This window comes from Suillus bovinus (assembly GCF_016758785.1).
Source record: "Suillus bovinus strain UH-Sbo-P2 chromosome Unknown EDB93scaffold_1, whole genome shotgun sequence".
Classification (NCBI taxonomy): Eukaryota; Fungi; Basidiomycota; class Agaricomycetes; order Boletales; family Suillaceae; genus Suillus; species Suillus bovinus.
Genome location: NW_024542057.1, coordinates 1547401 through 1565567, shown reverse-complemented (window position 1 = coordinate 1565567; position 18167 = coordinate 1547401). Strand labels below are relative to the sequence as shown.

General features: G+C 49.8%; 4 protein-coding genes across 4 annotated transcripts; 2 read left to right on the top strand and 2 right to left on the bottom strand.

The window, feature by feature from the left end:
* Nucleotides 1-147: 147 nt before the first annotated feature.
* EDB93DRAFT_1069111 (uncharacterized protein) lies at nucleotides 148-1067 on the top strand (the record flags this gene model as incomplete). Its single annotated transcript, XM_041444945.1, has 2 exons — nucleotides 148-314; nucleotides 377-1067. Coding segments are annotated over 2 exons (858 nt in total), but the record flags the coding sequence as incomplete, so codon positions are not given.
* A 270-nt stretch (nucleotides 1068-1337) lies between these two features.
* Nucleotides 1338-2940, bottom strand: EDB93DRAFT_1244932 (phosphoesterase family-domain-containing protein; the record flags this gene model as incomplete). Its single annotated transcript, XM_041452259.1, has 7 exons — nucleotides 1338-1676; nucleotides 1733-1781; nucleotides 1848-1958; nucleotides 2015-2134; nucleotides 2188-2240; nucleotides 2296-2800; nucleotides 2852-2940. The coding sequence occupies 7 exons, from the start codon at nucleotides 2938-2940 to the stop codon at nucleotides 1338-1340; spliced, it is 1266 nt and encodes a 421-aa protein (XP_041313925.1).
* A 5047-nt stretch (nucleotides 2941-7987) lies between these two features.
* EDB93DRAFT_44470 (copper fist DNA binding domain-containing protein) lies at nucleotides 7988-9629 on the top strand. Its single transcript, XM_041456394.1, has 5 exons — nucleotides 7988-8152; nucleotides 8216-8244; nucleotides 8304-8512; nucleotides 8569-8667; nucleotides 8722-9629. The coding sequence occupies exons 1-5, from the start codon at nucleotides 8150-8152 to the stop codon at nucleotides 9561-9563; spliced, it is 1182 nt and encodes a 393-aa protein (XP_041313924.1). The 5' UTR covers nucleotides 7988-8149; the 3' UTR covers nucleotides 9564-9629.
* A 2463-nt stretch (nucleotides 9630-12092) lies between these two features.
* On the bottom strand, nucleotides 12093-17695 carry EDB93DRAFT_1074770 (uncharacterized protein; the record flags this gene model as incomplete). Its single annotated transcript, XM_041445120.1, has 10 exons — nucleotides 12093-12467; nucleotides 12562-12786; nucleotides 13321-13780; nucleotides 13916-14177; nucleotides 14223-14498; nucleotides 14607-15022; nucleotides 15080-15206; nucleotides 15957-16009; nucleotides 16389-16465; nucleotides 16541-17695. 10 exons carry the CDS (start codon nucleotides 17693-17695, stop codon nucleotides 12093-12095), a joined length of 3426 nt encoding a protein of 1141 aa, XP_041313923.1.
* Between the last annotated feature and the right edge of the window lie 472 nt (nucleotides 17696-18167).

The window sequence follows — 18167 nt, the reverse complement described above, 5'->3', positions numbered from 1 at the left end:
GATCTTTCCTCGACATGTGATTGGTCACTGCAAGAAGATTCCATTGAATCATCTCACAGCTTTAAAGAGGATGACCTCCGCCCCGCAAAGCGTTCAAAGTTGGAATTAGCTGCATCTGTACCGCATAAACACGAACAATTCTGGCTCCTTGATGGGAACACGGTCGTCGAGGTTGGAGGGGTGCTCTTCAGACTCCACCGTTCTAGGCTCGTTGATCAGTCAACCTTTTTTGCTCGCCTCTTGAATGAACAAGATGTGGTTATGGACGACTGTGTCGTAGTCGAAGGCGACGAACATGGTATTGTTTACCACCTGTCGAACGTCACATCGACAGACTTCGAGGCATTGCTACAGCTCGATAGGAACCCAATGGAAGGATAGCGTCTCTCCATTTTGGTTTCATATTCACTGCAAATCACAGGGTTTATCATTTCGTCCCCCCTACATTCCGGGTCTTGGCTGCTATCCTTCGCGCAGCAACCGAATTACGTTTTAACGCGTATCGAGCTTTCGCTGTGAAAATTTTAGAGAATGCTTGGTCTTCATCTCTCGCGGATCTCACAACGGAAACTAAATCTAACGCAGTGGAAGTCGTGATTCTCGCGTCTGCTTGTGGCATCAAAAGCGTCTTAAAGAGGGCTTTCTATGAAATGGTTCGGGTAACAGGCTATGGTCTTGGTGACGGCGAGTTGGACTCGGACGGCGACGATGGAGAAGTGTCACGGGAAATCACCCGCGCAGATGAAAGACGTTTGGAACGCATGAGAGAGCGTCTCATCTCGACTTGGTCGCAGGTTGCAGTGCGCATGGATCGTTCCTTCAAATGCCCAAACCAGTCAAAGGAGACGCCCGGGATCTCCATGTCGCCCTCTACTTCACGTCTCCCTGGATGTCCATCTCTGTGTTGGAAGCAAGACGCTTGGGAGAGGCGCGTGCACGACTCTGGGCTGTACGAGGAGTATCAGTTTGACCCTTTGTGTGGACTTCAAGCCCTGATTGACATCAAATGGGACACAGAAGAAGGCTGGTGCTCAGACTGTGTGCGAGCGAAACGAGAGGCCTGGACGAGAATGCGAAAGAAAACTTGGGAGCTCATCGACGTGTGGATGGATCTTGATAACTGATTGAGGTTTGGCATTTGGACCTCTGATGCTAACTGGCATGTATCTTGTACAACGACATCTCTATTCTTGTACACATGAGAAATAAAATGGAAGAATAAAATAAGAATCGAGTGAGGCTATCAATGTCCTTGCCCGACGCACTCTGCCACACACCAAAAAATATAATGTGGGATAAATTTAAACTCGACCGCAACAACTACATAGCTATATCAGCTAGAACAGCATTGCCGCGGCTGCGACAGCAGCAATTGCAGCAAGCATGCCGCCTGCATTGCTCGTCAGACCAGCAGCAGAGCTGGTGGTTGCAGCTGTAGTTATATTGATTGGTGCGGGAGCAGTAGCCGAGTTCAGCGACATGTTGACGTTAGCAGCAACAAAGGTCGGTCCACTACCACCACCAGTGCCGTTCGTGGGTGCCAAATAGGGGACGTAGTAGTCAGGGTTCAACGCTCCTGGGATGGGTCCCAGTGATGTTGAGCTCGGGAAGAACAGAGGAAGCCGTGAGGTTGTTGTTCTTATATAATGTGGTCGAAGCAACGAAGTCGAAAACATCTGGATGACAGGATCAGAATGAAGTGCAAAATGCGCAGAGGGTACGCACTAGACACCGTCTTGTTAGTGTCTTGACGACCGAGGGTTACCGAGATCCCAGTTATTCTGGACAGTTGTAAGTCTGTTTGTGGATCAGTCAGTCAGGTGCCTACGTTAAATTTTGATACTAACGTTGAGTAATGTGTGTAGAACGTTGAATCAGTGGTATTCTTCTGGCCGTCAGGGAGAACTCCACCCAGGAGGAGACTGAATACATTGTTACCAATGGTATACGTCTCATTTCTTTGCAAACAAGGACTTTAGATTCAACGAACATAATACAATGGGAAGAAACGCACTCGTCGAAGGTGAGCAAGATAAGCGTCCTGTCGTTATTGAACCTCGAGTCTTGGAGCAAGGGCAAGAGCCAATAGGTAAGCCAGGACGCGGCATATGCAACATTAGTATCGTGAGCGTCGCTGTATGAATTTATTAAGATAATCCAAAAGGAGTGATTTGAAGATGGACATACTCGCGAAGGTTTGGAGTAATAAAAATCCACTGAGAAAGCGAATTGTTTCCAAGCTATTCCAGGGTGAATATATCAATGTTTGAGATCACAGGTTAAACGAGCGCATACATCGACGGCAAAGTCGTTGAAGTTCCTGATGCGTGCCGATCTGGTGCTGATATTCGCTACGGATTCGTAGATGACCAATGGGTTGTGCTTGCGCACGTAGTAAGTATAATTGTCCGAATTTGTGAAGTTGTATCCTTCAAAGCCATCCGTGGGCATGTTTTCCTGATAAGTAGCCCAGCTAATGTTCTTCTGATCGAGCAAGTCCACGATAGTGGACATGTTGGTAGGAATGTACTCCAATGCGTCAGCAGCCAAACCGAAGAAGTCACCACCAACTGAGGCGAGGTAGTTTGGTTCACTTGGGTGGGTTACGCCGTAGTACCCGGTCAAGGTAATGCCCTGCTGAGCGAGGGACTTGAAGACTGGATTAGAGGCTGCAGTGGCGAAGTCGGTGTTCTCCAACCAGATCTGAATGAAACGGTCAAAGACCTTTCCGTTCACGACGGGCGTATTGGTGATGGTGGAGTTTGCAGCACCGACATAGAATGGTGATTCAGAAGTCGGTCTATATGACTGAGGTCAGAAGTGTCTCATAAACAAGGCTTACAAGTCTTACGCAGGAGCTGGTGCCGTGAAGGTCGATGCGATTGCTGCTGATGCAGTCCTGGCAAGAACAGCAAGGGCGACGATTGATGGGACAATCATGCTTGGAACTTGTCACGTAGTGGATGGACCGGAGGGCGGGTTCAGCATTGTGTGCGCACCAGGATACTTATAGGCTTTCAAATTTTGTGAAGTGATCATGATGTGCATGTGAATGTTTTGATATTTGTTGCGTGGGAGCCTATCTTTTCCGACTCTGAGTCAAAAGCGCTCGTCATGTGCCCATGAACGCACCACGGCGTAATTCCCCGACTAGTTAAAGAACGTTCGAGGCTATAGATCCCAGACAATTGTCAATAATACTCTTTTCACGGTTGTAATCGTACCTCAATGAAACTGCAATCGTGGTTCAGGACACTATAGCAGCATTGTGGCTTGGTTATACCAAAGGACCAAGGTCATAGTCAGAAACGAACGTGGTCTTAAAGGCCGCCGTATCACCGGCACCAATGATGAACAGCTACGACACCCCGGTCATGTGGTCCGATTGCACGTTCCTACGTCAATGTTGCCAGGCCTGTGCACTGTGGGTAATAGTGTGTCAAATTTGAATATAAGTGTATCATTTCCCTCACTGCTTACAATGTCGCGTTCAGTTTCGTTTAATCTTCCACACAGCGGAGATGCGCCATATGCTTCGCCTTATCTTGTGCTTGGGGTCTATTCAAAAGCTATGATGACAGTGTAATTGCGAGGCACTGCATCCGAAGCTGTCTATCAATACCCTGCAGTCATCAGGAAAATCCTCCCGTGCTAACTCATTTCGACGGACATGTATCGTTACAGATACAATGGCATGAGTCGATATCGCGAGGTAGTCCGCAGTATGGTCTGGTGCATCTGGAGGAGCGTTTTAGCACGTGGAAGCTACGATTGTAAGTATATTTATGAGCATCGGAGAGAAAGGAATGATCGCGGAGCGCAACTGTAGCTCAGGCACGCATATGATGGGGTGAACATCAAACGTTCATTAGGAGCCTATCTAAAAATATAAAGTCGTCGAGAATGTCCCTGGCGTGAGGGAGAGAAATCCAAGTCACGCCTGCGTGTTTTGGGTGCGGACAGATTAGAGCACAGGCAGCACGTGCTACAGGAAAGAATCCTAGTGTACAGGCTACACAGGGAAGATCCCTACTACCAGCCCAGAACCAATGTCCGAGGGTGAACCGTGAGGAGGCCACAGAGACCACTCAAAACCACGACAGGACGAACGACACGTCAAGAGCCGAACGGGCAACAAAACGGAGGACGAAGAGAGCTCGCAGAATCGACGCAAATGAAAGACAGCGCACTGCACGCTGAGTAATAGGAAGAAGGAGGTCGCCGTCGAAGACGCGACCAAGCTGAGACGTCGACTCGGCCCGAGACCGTGAACGCTGGTCTCGATTTCTGCCTCCGCTTGAAAGTCATAATTTGACGAACGACCTGACTTCATGCATAAACTTTACATAATCTTGACTGGCAATTTTTACATCTTGTGCTTTTTGATCCTCACTCTCCGACTTCAAGAAACACAAACGCAGATCGGTGCCTTCTTCACAGCCAATTTGCGCATTCGATATGATGCGTAGTACGTACGAGGGTACGTTCTGTTTCAACAATTACGAAGGTAAGGAGACAATATACAGGTACCCTCTTTGGCAACCGGAACGTTCTTCAGTCATACTGTGCCTCAACTTCTCATAAAACTAGGGTTCGCAACCAGTGTATGATATCACGGGACGAAGGTAGGCCTCCGAAGACATCTTAGGCGATGCACGACGACGTCGGAAATATGCATGTGCCAAGGATGCAAGCACAGTAGTCTCATGGCAATCTCGGACTCGGATGGAGTATCACTGGCTCCGGGTCCAACTGGATCTTTCCGTGACGCCAAGTATCGAGAATAAGTAAGTTCTTCCTTTTCATCAGAACGCGAGTGTCGCACAACGGATTCTTAGTACATTCCTCCATGATAAATGAACAAATATATGTCAATTAACGCCATGATTCTGGTGCACTACGAGCGGGAGTAGGTGGGGTGGTACTACAGTGCAGAGAAAAAACGCAGTCGAAAACAGAACAAAGCTCGAAAGCAATATTTTACTGAAATAGGCGCAGCTGGTCCTTCTCGCACAACACTAGGCATTTAGTGTGAATGTGATTTTGAACGAGACCTTTGGAACATTGTGGTTGGTTGCGCCCCTGTCCTATGTAGTGAGAAACACGGTAAAATATACGCCTTGCGTAAGAGATGTGTGTCGAGGATCAACGATCTGGTGATGGCGAGCGCGTTCGAGGAGGAGTTGGCCGAGAATATGGATGTATGATTTGAGTGGCCAGGCAATAAAATAATGATCCAAATTGTGAATGACAGAATGCGACTCATAATCACCAATGAGGCCTAGGTTTGGGTGCTTCCTCTGCGCGGCCTATGATACACGTCGTTAATTATGTCTCATTGAGTACTGTTTTCATCAAACGTTCTTAGTTGTCTGCACAACACCACCCACACCCATCACATAGAAGCAAGCTGCACATGTGGCGTCCCCCGGACTAGTTGACGTCCCGAATTGCCAGGCCAAACGCGCATGTCACTTCATCCCTGTTCAATGTTCAATTCCTTCTTCTCCTTCGATCTCTATCCCATGTGACGTAGATAAATGCTTTGGAAAGAAAGAGACGGAGGCCAGTCCCTGGGCCAATCCGAACAAACGCTGCTGCAGGAAGCTCACACCCTTCCAATAGCACTGTCACGCAGCAATCCAGTAGCGCTTTGCATGCCGCTGTCTCTACGATGCCTCCCGTTGTCGCTAACACAACTTTGAGCGCTACTTCAAGTTACGTAACGATAAAATACCCTCTGCGCTGGGCTCGATTCTGGCTTTTTATCTGTCGTGCCTCTCCTGAAAATATCAATGGTCATCCTTGATCTACCACTTCTTTACAACGGCATCCTGTCACTTAATACCCTATCATACATACGCAACGTCTTTTGTTGCATACTTTATGCAAGTACCGGGCATTAATGCTCAGGTAAAGCTCAGGTGCAGCACGCACACCGGAGTCGTGCGAATTGCTTCTGCGAAACCAATCGTTGCACAGTATGGTAGATAAATGTCCCTCTCAGGTAACAAACAGATACATTTCGTGCTTGTTTAGAGCGGTAAAAATGGAAGACACGGCATGCACACACCATCAAGCTGAGCTACACACTAGTAATGGTACACCTCTTGTTGAGTAACCCAGCGCATCCAAACGCATGACGCGGCGAGCATGGTGGACGCATTCACGTCAGCAAGTGTGAGACCCAGCTACAGCTACTTTCCTATCGAGACTGGATTTCATTTTGTTCCCCTTACCGCTTCTGTGTGCGTGAAATATACTAAAATGGCCGGCTCTGCCTGACATGATTGTAGGAGTAAGACAAGGGTCTTATGTATTTGTCCATCGGTGGGGGAGGAGAATCGGTCGGATCATCCTGACATCGAGCCAATCATTCGGAAAGAAAAGAAAGCTCCTGGTCAGTGCTAGCAATGTAGGACGTATTGCGCTGCTCAAGAACCAAGGCTGTACTCCGAGTCGGGGTCTAGGCGGGTCAACGCACCCACATCTGCATGGTGTTCTGTATTTTTAGACATACCAATACGATAATGCGTGTGTGGCCAGTGCTGAAGCAGGGAATTGGCCGTTTCGAACACCAGATGCAAGTCCCTCACACTGTAAACATTGATTTGTTCCGAGCCGAAAGATCAGGTTCCTCAGCTAGCTATCTGCAAGCAAACCATCAACATCACAAACAACCCCAGGAGGTCACCCTGATTTTCTGACGGGGAAATCATTGTAACGATATCTGCACAGAATTGATTTGCGATACCCTATGCATGTACCATGGCCTCGAGTTTAAGAACATCATCCGTGTTCCCGATTATCCTACTTGCACAGATCCAAATGAACATCGTCAAAGATGACCTCGAGGCCGCATTTCCGGCCCTTTCATTCGGCACGTCATATATGATGACCGAGAATAGCAAGAATCAATCTCGAGCGTTATTTTCACTCGAACGGAAGGCGAATTCGAGGTTGCATTGAAGGAGGATATAGTCGATATGCAAGTGCATAGTTTGAAGGATGGGCGATATTGGAGGGAGAGACTCCTGTCGATAGTCTTGTGGTGGACCAGGGCTTGCCTTACAATACACCTAGAAAGTGTGCTGGAAGGGAGTGGGTACGAGCGGCGTTTGTAGTGTCGCACAGCTGCGAATGTCTTTCCCTGGCTTGGTATTTCTAGACGTCGTATGTTCTCGTTGACACGCTAACGTGTTTGTGGTGAGGAAATTTATAAAGTTATGTGAGGACCAATTCGAGCACGGGCGCAATGCGAAAGTATGTTAAGATTGCACGGCCTGAGAAGTACGATGCGAATGGAACTTACGGAATGTATCTCACCAGCCTTGCGAAGCTATCACTCGACAGCATACATGCTGGGCAGTGCTGACTGGTTCCATCCGAGTCGTCTTGCCAACAATGCGAAGTCGAATTGTGTGTATTTCCTCGCCAAGCCAGTCTCGAGTGTGTTCAGGAGAAACATTAAACGCGATATAACCCAGTAGGGTGGATTGAGCAAATACCTGTGATTCCCCTTTTCATAGAAACCTGCATCATAGTCCACAATAGGCTGTGGCCAATAATGCAAAGGTCGGATGTAGCTGGAGAATAGCGTGGTTATCGCCTACTTTCATGAATGATGCCCCTGGAGTACTGATGTCACGAGTGCCAAAGTAAGCCTTCCGCTTATGTCCAGTTTGGCAGGGCTAGCGGCTGCGCACGACATCTTGGAAGGGAATCGAAAAAAAAACTTGGTCAACTTTAGGTTGGAAGGGAGCCTTGAACCTGGTAGTAGTCACTGGATGGGTTGATACGAATAGCCGATATTGACCGTACAGGAGCATGGTGTGAATTCTAAGCGCCGTAATGTCACATGAACAGTTCTGCCGTAGTGGCGTTGACGCAGTCGTATCACGAGTTGTCAGAGACTCTAGGCGATGCCGAACGTATGCATAACCGATTTGCGAAGAAATATGTTGGATGAAGTGAACCACAGCCGAGCCAACCGATCCGGAGCTTCCAGGGGACCATCACAGTACCAAGCTTACGTAAGGGGTTAACCATGATTCTAATTTTATCATGAGTACATATATCTTCACACTGTTTCTGGCACTCACCGACTTACGGTGTTCCACTCTCAGCTGTATAGAAGACATTGGTCACTATGGTGAATAATACCCTATCATAATTTTCGAAAGCCTTTCGACCGACTCATAACGCTTTTGTTCAGGTTCACGTCAATGACAAGAAGTTTGCCTGGTACGGGCCACATCTCTTTGATTTTTATATTTGTGCTGGTATTGACTTTGACATCACAGCCAGTCTTGCATCAAAGGACATCGATCCTCTTCTTGTTATCACTCTGAACGTCCGCTATTTGAAGTGAAGAAGAAAGGTCGCCCGGTATCCCAGTGTAGAACATGCCGCGAACTGCGAAACTCAAAGCGAGTCCACTCAAAGTGCACCTGTAAACCTAGGGAGATGATCGACAAAATTCCTATACCAGCAGCTCGTCCGGACAGGAAACGTATGTCACACATATCGACGTACTAATACTATCATTTCTGAACGAGAGTCTCGCAGCGAAACGCTTCATGCAGACGGTGCCTACACTGCCAAATGGAATATCAGATGCCTTGTCAACCTCGTCTTCCTCGCAGCTTGCGAATACAAGACAGACAGGTAATGATAAACATTTACTCACTCATTCGCACACGTTGACTTGCAGGGCTCTAGTTGATTCACTGCTGAACCCTTGCCATTGTAAGAATGTTTGGCAGTGCATGGGCCGCTGCCGATCCATGCCTCTTAGTGGTTCCCCACCACCTGCAACTGAATCATCTCCAAACGGTCTAGCCATCCTCGCCAAAGCAGCCTCACTTATCCGTGAGGATATCGTATCATGTCCAACGACCCAACGCTCCGAAAAATCCTCTGTATCTTTGAAGTCGTGCTGTACCATAGACGCCCAAACAGGAGTCGTTCCATCAGTCCGTTCTGATCTCCCCCCTATCCATATTTACACTCTTACGTCAACGCCACCTTCGTCTTCGATGACAGTACCAGAGTTTCCCACAATCCCTCCATTCAGCGCTGTCAACTCAATAGCTGGGTCCGGGTGCACCTGCGGACTTCGGTGTGCTTGTCCAGGCTGCGTGGAGCATCGCGGGCCTGTTCATGCCTTGAAGGAGCACAAAGATTGTGCTGAAGGGTGCATTAACTGCATCGACCACTCAGCAGGCATTGATCTTTCAACTCTAGGGCAAGGTGCTACTGGAAGCAGCATGATCGACCAATTTTTCGCGCGGGCCGCGTCCCTACCCATTCCTCCAGTGAATCGTAAAGTTGGGGTTGAGATTGATCCAACGAACATTACAATATATCCTACCGACCTTTTCGCAAAGTCAAATAAAGAATACGAGGAGCGAGGAGCAGCATTCGGACTAGTGACCGTGCCAAAGCTTGAGTGTTGTGGGGGACGGTGTGATTGTCCATCTGACGGCTGTGGATGCGGACAATCTTGTGATGGTTGTCTTGAAGGCCAACGTGTTCCAAACCGGTCAGAGCCTGTTAGCTAACGGGAATTTTTATGTGTTGAATTTTGGATGTATCGTAGTCAGGCTTATACTTCAAGTTTTAATCTCATGGTTAATGATTTTTTTAATTCAAATTTTCTGTCCCATGGAGAGTTATACTCCGGAGGACTGTTCTATCTAGTCCAGGGGACTTCCAGCGTCCCCAGCGCATCTCTGGGCTCGCAGATGGCTTGGTATGAGGCATGCCTCCACCAGTCCGCCATTCCCGCTGGCCGTTTTAGACGCGCAGCCCAACGAAGATGAGATAAATTTAATATACTGGAGCGGTGTACATAGCTAACAGGATAATGAACAGAGACATGTACTCCCCCGTTACTCTGGTCAGGTGCAGGACGCCTAATAATGCTTGATTCCTTCATGCCCGGGCCATGACTTTGGATAACACACAAGCTTTTACTGTTAACGTCCCTGTCAAAATGATTGCAAGCTACGACGTATGGTAGGATGCTATCGGCACTTGGAAGCCATATGTTTGCCCATTATTTTTGTTTTCGTTGAGTACTTGATTATTGATTTGGAAGGGGACAAACAATGCAACGAAAAATCATACCACACTCGGAGCCGTTCTCGATTATGATGGGGGCTGACGGGCGGGTCGAAAATAAAGGTGAGTATTCATACTCAGTTCTTGGTGACTGTCTGTCCCAAGTTGCTAATACCTTCCCCCCTTCTAGTACCTTCTCTGCTTCTGATACCCTCTACTTCTCAGGCTGCCATCATCGTTAACACTGAACACCGTCGTACGACTCGTGAACTGATAACGACCATTCTCTTACCCCGTCAACAAGGCTCATACCACCACGAAACTAGGAGAAGGTTATTATCACCCCGGGCTGGGCAGGTGCATTGTCCATTTCAACCGGTGGTGAAAGGGTGACGGATAAATGATGGATAATGGCGATCGGTACCTTGTAAATTTGATACTCAATCCAAGCGGTGGTGATCAAGCTGGTCCTCAACTCCCTCATAGCGGATCCCTTCAGGAAATGACATGGCAACGTTCCAATTTGCACTTCTGCAAGCTGAACCATGGTCAAACAGCGCACCAAGTCCAAAAGTCTCAGGTATCGATATTCCAATTACATTGAGCTGCTGCCATTCGACGGCCCTTTGAACCTAGACCAAATGCTTTCCCCCTGCCCTGTGAGCTTCCCTGCTTTGAAGAAAATTGCGGAAAAGCGGAACGGATCCGTAGTGTATTTTTGCGGTCTATCGCATGTATTATCCTATATCGATACGTCTGGTAGTAGACTGACAGCCATGGAAAAAAAAAAGGTACTGTGATTGCATCGCGACAAGATTTCAGTCCGACCTCAGACACTAGTAGTACCATGCATTACTAGTCCGGGACCTTCTGGAATTTGAACCAGCGAACCTGGGCCACACGGCGTCTGCCAAATTCTGCATTACCTCCTCGCCTCCGATCCCTCCATCCGGTCAGGAGTGCGCGCCAGGCGGTCGGGTTTCTTCTAATTCCCAGTAAATTTATAACTCCCCTGGTCTGATAGGCCTGGGTTTTTTGAATTCGGTGTTTCCATGCACCCCACTGCCCAGCGCACCCCGAGTCGATGGCTCGCTCACCTGTATTCGCAGGCCCTCGTGCTAAGTTGCTAACCAAAGTTGACGCACTCTCGTTATGCCATTCATACTCCTGTCTGTTTACTGCCGCAATTAAAGTTCTTGGGGAGGGGGATCGGTATAAATTTCTTCTTAGATCAGAACTTACTGATGGTTGTCCGGCTCAGTGCCTTATGGTCGTGATACCCTAGTGCTCAATACCCACGACAGACCTCACGGCGGTCCAAATCCAGGTGTAGAACCTCGTTTTCGGAAAACACACTTGCAACGATATCAAGTAGTAAGCTCCACCCTGCTCCACAAGGGAACAAACAAGGCAGGTGTCGCAAAACGGAGAAGAGTGGAGCTCGCTTGCGTCACATCAGTACTTCAGCTTAAAAGTGAAGTTTTATTGGGAATTCTCGACACTTGCACACAAACTATGTAGCTACGTCTAAACACAACAGTTCGTTAACTAGGGGATTACACGGAAGACTGGTGGGGCATGGATACAAGAGGTGGATATTTAGATGGATATTAGCGTTGCACGATGGTGAGTGATGTACATCTATGGGATGGGGTCGCGTTAATTTATGACTACAAAAAGACAAAGGAAACAGAGACAGGACGTCTCCTCGAGGGATCGCATGATGGGTAGCGTTGTTGTGAGTGAGATTTTTCCCTCGTTCGTGTCCTTTCCGCATCATAGAGATTTGGTGCAAGTTCAAGCTAGCCTGCTAGCCGGGTGTAGGTAACATTGGAGGAGATAGACATCATGGACATGGGATTGCAGGAGCACAATGGTAGTGGGTTGCGGGAGTGGGAGCAAATAGGAAACAATCATAGACCGCATCAAATCGTGAAACTGAAAAAGCCGTCCATGAAGAGATCACGGGTAAACCAGCATGCGGACTTACTTCTAGTGGCTCTCGGCAAGCAAAAGTTGCTGGATCGCTACTTCGCGGCGGTGCTCCACTCCGGTGTCATGGGTCCCATATCTGTGTTCCCACTTTCGACTTTCGACACTCCACCAGTTCCACTTGGCAAGACTTGTGGGGCGCCGGTGGCTAACTCGAAAACGGGAAGAATTCTTTCGTCGCTAAGTGTCCTGCGTTTGATACTGGGGCGTTTCGCAAAAGATTTGTCTTCCCTAAGTAGTTCGGTGGGGCTGGGACCGCGTTTCCACTTTGACGGCGACGACGTATGGTGCACTTGACTGCTGCTAGCTGAGCTTTGCATGCCCGCAGGGAACGAGCGCGTCCGATCCTGGGAACATTGAATGCGTCCTACGCTAGGGATCTCGACGTTACCGGAATTCTTGGAGGGCGTCTTGCGGATATCATTATCACCCCTCCCCCCACTGATAATTGACACTCACCGATGCAGGACTCCCCTCGCTTTCAGTAAATTCCCCCCACAACACTCTCTCCTCATCCATGATCATAAGGGCACCCTCGATAACCGCTGCGTGCACGAATACATATTGTCGCAAGCTCTGGCAAAGACTCATCCTCTGCTCGCGCATGTCTTGCACGACCGTCCAGATGGGGTTGGTATGGGACATCAATGGTGCAGGTGACAGATCCTGATGCAGCTGTCGTGGAAGCTTATAGTCGATCACAGTGTGACCCGCCGTACGTTGGTCCAACTCAGATGATGCCTGCTCGGCGTCAGGAATCTTCTCCTCGACGAACTGAGGCACGGGTGGCATTGTCGACGGCGCAGCAGCAACTTGTGCTACAGGGGGCTGGGTCTTGTTGATGGGCTTATGTTCCTTAGGCGTATTGGCGGACTTGATTATCATTTCTTGGCCTGGTGCAGCGCTATCCGCAGAGGTTGTTTCAGTCGCTTTCAACCTGCTCTCCGCCTTCCTCGACAACACCACGTCTTCCGACTCATCTGACGATAAAAGGCTACTTTTACCACTGGCAGCTTCCACATCCGCGTTCCCGCCGCTTTCAAAACTTCTTGGGGGGCTCAACAGCTCATCCGAGCTAGGGGCCGAGCTCGTGCGCGAAACAGGGTCCTCACCCTCGAAAAAAGGGTCACCACCGGTCCCACTTGTCGTGGGAAATGCGGGCGTGGAGAAACTCGCTATAGGAGACGAACCGATGATCTGGCGTACCCGGGGACGCAAATTGAAATTGTTGGCTTGGGAGGCGTTGGATTCGTTCGAAATAACATCACTCTTCGCTGGCTGCAGCGGTGCAGATGAAGAACGCGGAGGCCTATCAACGTCCATGGCATCTTCCTCTTCGGGGCTGATACGTACTGCCGATGGCTGGGCCAGTGACCTTGGAAGTTTTTCGCTCGAAAAATCAGAACTCATGTTCGAAAGCGAGGTCGCTGAGCTATCTCTCAGACGAGCGCGCATGAAGCCCGCTAATCCTGAGTCTCCGCCAGTGCTACTCCAAAATCCAGAGTTGGATGTATTCGTGCCAGAGCCCGAGTTGCAAGCGGAGATCGAGTCGACACCTGAATTTGATGGAGACCCGGAGTGAGAGACAGAAATGGAGACGCATGAGGAGGGTGGGAAGGCCCCACCGCTACCACTTCCCGAGACGCTGCTCCTGCCACTGCTTCCAGAGCCAGAGCCAGACCGTCCGCTTCCGGCCTTAACGTCCACACCAATGCCACTGCCACTATTACTCCCTACGGAATCGTCAGCGGAGTTCAGTGCAGACGGTCCACTACTATTTGACGCGCTCCCGGGCGAGCCTTGGCGACAAGGGGTAGGCAAGCTTAAAGACATCGAGAGGGGCAAAGGTGGAGGCAACCCCGCCTCCTGTTCTTCCTCGCCAGGACGCGTGTGGTCCAACACTTGCTCAGCCCACTCCCTCGTCGATGAGCTCATGTTCTGCCATCTCGTATCTAAACCCGCAGTCTCTTCTGTAAAAGGCACGTGCACCACAAGCGACTCTGAAGAGCTCGTTTCGCCTTCTTTGACTGTACTTTTATGTGGGTGATGACGACGAGATTTCTTGCGGTCGCCCATAACGAGAGGGACAGTCCCGACAATCTTCTCCCCTTTCGGATTCTCTTTCTCTTTCACCTGGTTCATAACCATATCCGTCCCACTTCCACTCTCCAAAACCACACTCTCACTCCCCTGCCTATCAGCGCCAACAACAACGCTCGCACGAGCCTGAGCCCGAGCCCTGGTTTCTCTCCTCTGCATCAACTCCCTCTTAATCGCATCTAATACAGCATCTATAGCAATAAACCCGCCCGTCCTGCCCACACCCGCCGAGCAATGTAACAGCACAGGCGGGGGGGAACCAAGCGCAAACGCAGCAATGCCCGTCTTCGAGTCCAGGTCAGGATGCCGCCATCCCTTGCGTCCGTGCTTTTTCCTAGCATCTCCAAGCGGCGGGGACGAAAAAAAGTCTTCTCCTCGCGATGAGAAGTCAAAGCTCCACCCTGGGGACCCAGAGGATCCTGAGAAGGAGCCGGAATTTGAGTGAGAACCAGTGGGGGATGGACCTGGAGTGCTTTCTTGGACAGCTCGCTCGACGCGCTTCACGAGCTCTAGCACGCCGCGAGGATCGTCAGGTACATTCATGTCGGGCCAATCCAGATATTGCAGATGCGTCACTTTTCTAGGCGGAATGGCTGGGTAACCGCGATGGCTGAGCACAAAGGTCCTCACGACTATACTTGGCTGCTTCGAGCTTTTATCACGCTCGCGCGGGGACATGAAGAATCCAATGTCAGCAGAGCTGTTGGAGGGAACAGAAGGTGAAATGGGCGGAGAGGTGTCGAGGAGCTGTAATTGAAGAGGTCCATAGGATGGCTCTACCCAGTACGTCCCACATTTAACCATCGCATTCTCAATCTCGCGCGTGAGCATGACAATTACATGAACGTTCTGTTCCCAGACAAGACTGATGTCTCATTAGCATTCACGAAGACAGAGAACATTGATAGCAAACAGAACTCACGTCCAAAAATCAATGAATGTCGCAGGTAATGGGCCTTGCGTGGCGATGTAGCGTTTACGTGTGCCCAAGGGCTGCACATACGACGCGTTCACGTAATCATCTACAGGTGAGGGGTCCCGTGGCGTATCTTTCGGGGGAACCACCGTCATGTTGAATTGTGGAAAAATCGTGCTCGTGGCCGAAATCGTTCCTTGGCTGATATATCCACAGGGCAACGTCAAGTTAAACATCTCGCGCTGAGAGGCAGGGGGTGTGTAAGAGGGTATGATCAATGGTGAGACAGTTTTGGGCCCTGCACTCTGAGGTGATCTTGGTAGAGTGCTCAAACTAGGCGGTGACAGAAAACCTCCCGATCGTTGTTGCGCACGCGTGTCCAGCCGAGGCGGGGATAGCTGCGCATCTTCTGGAATCGGAGGGAAGTGCGAAGTCTCTAAATGTGGGACGACTGGGAAGTAGGCGTCACGTCCGCCACCACCACTACTGCGTGGAAATGAATGGAGGGATGTCATAGGTATACCCCCCCGCGTCAGAGTAGATGAGGGAGGGCCGAAGGGTGTCACGGGCATGGAAAGCGGTGTGTGGAAAACGGATTGCGAATAGGACGGTGTCATCAACCCAAAAGATGGAGGTGGCATACCTGACGATGACGAAGTACATGTGAGATTTCTATCGACGCCCATAAGCATATTCCGATCCTCTTCTGGTACATTTGGCGACGGAGTAGCTGAAGGTAAGGCTAATTGGGATTCTGACGAAGATGCAAATGTGACACTCGATTCGGGGCCAGTGGGCCCACCAGCTGGACCGACGGAGGCGACTTTTTTCTTGTCGTCCTTGTCTCGCTTGGGGCTATACCCTGGATATGACCCTCGGTGACGGACATCATGAAGACGAACACGCGCATGCTCGAAGGGCCATATATGGTTGTACCTGAAGAAACGGAATGAGTTTGGGTTGTGGTTTTGATAGGACGCGCGGAAGAAAGACGTCGTGTTAATATGGGTAAGTTTTTAAATACAAGGAAATGCGCGATGACTACAATGACACTCGCAGAACCACCATCGCCATCAAGACAACCCCATCCAAGACCATCGGATCATAAATTAGCAAGAGCTTGACGAAGCGGTTTTGGCACACAAAAGAGCCAAACGGAACGTTAAAGGCATCAAGTGATGACGTGAGTGGAGCCTGTGCCGTGTCACACCGGCCGGTGACACGATAAGGAGCCAAAACGTCGGGAGATATACAACCATGAAGGAACAGAATGACCTCGAAACAAACACGACATAATAAGAACAGAAAGGCTCACCTATTCTTGGCTCCTTTTTCGACGCCTGCCGTAATACTGAATGGAAATGCGCCTTGCACGGGGGTGGAAGGAAGGGTCTTTACGCCTGTTGCAGTGGCAGAACGTGCACCGGCAATACCCTGGCCACCCTCACCCAGGGCATACACGCTGACCTCACTTTCCCGTGCATGATGCTCCATGACGCTTCTCAGACGCCTTTGCTCTGCCAATTCTATGCGGTAGAACTGCATGGCAAGAGTTTCAGCGCCTTCCTCAACGTCAGGGTCATTCGAGTCTGGATCAGAATCATGTGGATCATCAGAGCTTTCGCTGCCGCTTTCTACACTGGTTTCCCCTGGAAATGAAGAAGAGCGGGAGGGACGAAGGGCAGAACGACCAGCGATATCTTGAAGCCAAAGAAATGGGAGGTCTTTGATACGTCGCCGTACACGCCTGGGAAGACGGAGAGGAATACGTTCCGTGATTCCGTGACTGAGTTCCAAGTTCTGGCGAATGGTATCAAAGAAAGGGTTGGCAGCATTTGCGATTGCAGGTGTACCCGAAGCTGCATTTGAAGCTGTCGTCGTTGAAAGCGAAAAGGCAGCTTTTGGGAGATGCTTTGTGCGCAATGCTCCAGAGGAGGGAGTGCCATCTGGATCATCCTCATCCGGACTAGGGTGGTCGGTTGTGGCGCAGTTACGTGCATCCCGCCAAACAGCTTGAAACCCGCCTTTTACCCAGGCGAGTTCACCTGTGTAACCCTCTGCACGAAATTTTCTGAGCAGACCAGCAATATTACTTGTTTCTGGAACGAGGGCAGAATCAGCGTCATATACCAATATGTGATTTGCGGTCGGCCATGCTGCGAATTTTGCGCGAGCAGATGAGGAAGGGAGCATCTGAATGAGTTTGGAGAGACCAAAAAGAGGGCGCTTGATGAGAGTGCTTGGTATGCTAAGGGAGAGGGCTCTGTGAATACGGGCGGCGGTATGAGCTGCATGTGGGCGAATATCGAGGATGAGAGTGGAGGGGTCTGCGAGGTAAGGTGCGAGGTCGGAGGGGTTGAGTGGTGTGAAGGTGGATGACGACGACGATGATGGTACGGGTTTGGAGGAGGGTGGAAGAGTGGGTTTAGGAGGTAAGATGAAATTTTGGGAATGTTGTTGTTGTTGTTCGTCGGGGAGAATACGTGCGGTGAGAAGATCAGCGGATCCGAAGCGTGCTGCGATAGCATGAGCAAATGAAGCGACATTTTCCTGATCTGTTGGGTGTCCTCTTCCCTGTTGACCTGAGAATGGTACGCTTGTGAAGAAATCTTTGTTGCTCATCGCAGACAACAGTGACAAAGGGCACCTGGCCTCAGTGACCGTGAGGAATGTAATTACGTTCTTGCCTTGAATTTTTGAATTTCGGACTCTGATACAAGCTTATCCTTTGTCACGGGGTCTGACGTCATAAGGGCCAGACCGCATTCTAGACCCATGACGCCATCTAAGCCAGTTCTCTCGACATGAACGAAAGAAAGGCTCGAATAATAAAATAGGCCCAGCGCGGGTGTAGGTGACGCGGTGACAACTTTGTTAGCTACGTGGCACAACCGTGTTTATTCATTAATTCCAGGCCTTGACTTTCGACTCTCAACGTTGCCAGTGGCCAGAGCGAAAGTCGGGGGCGGCCCACGTCATTTCCCACCAAAGTACTGTGTTGAAAGTCGTGGAACCGAACTTACTCACTAGCATGACTTGGTAGTAACTACTAACCAAGAGGCACAACGAGCCTGGTCATCACTCAACCCTCTTG

Bases quoted from the DNA above. Each gene is read 5' to 3' on its own strand.
- EDB93DRAFT_44470 (XM_041456394.1), top strand. The intron at 8,513-8,568 runs GTATGTCACACA...AGAGTCTCGCAG, and splicing joins AGCTCGTCCGGACAGGAAAC to CGAAACGCTTCATGCAGACG. The intron at 8,668-8,721 runs GTAATGATAAAC...GCAGGGCTCTAG, and splicing joins TGCGAATACAAGACAGACAG to TTGATTCACTGCTGAACCCT.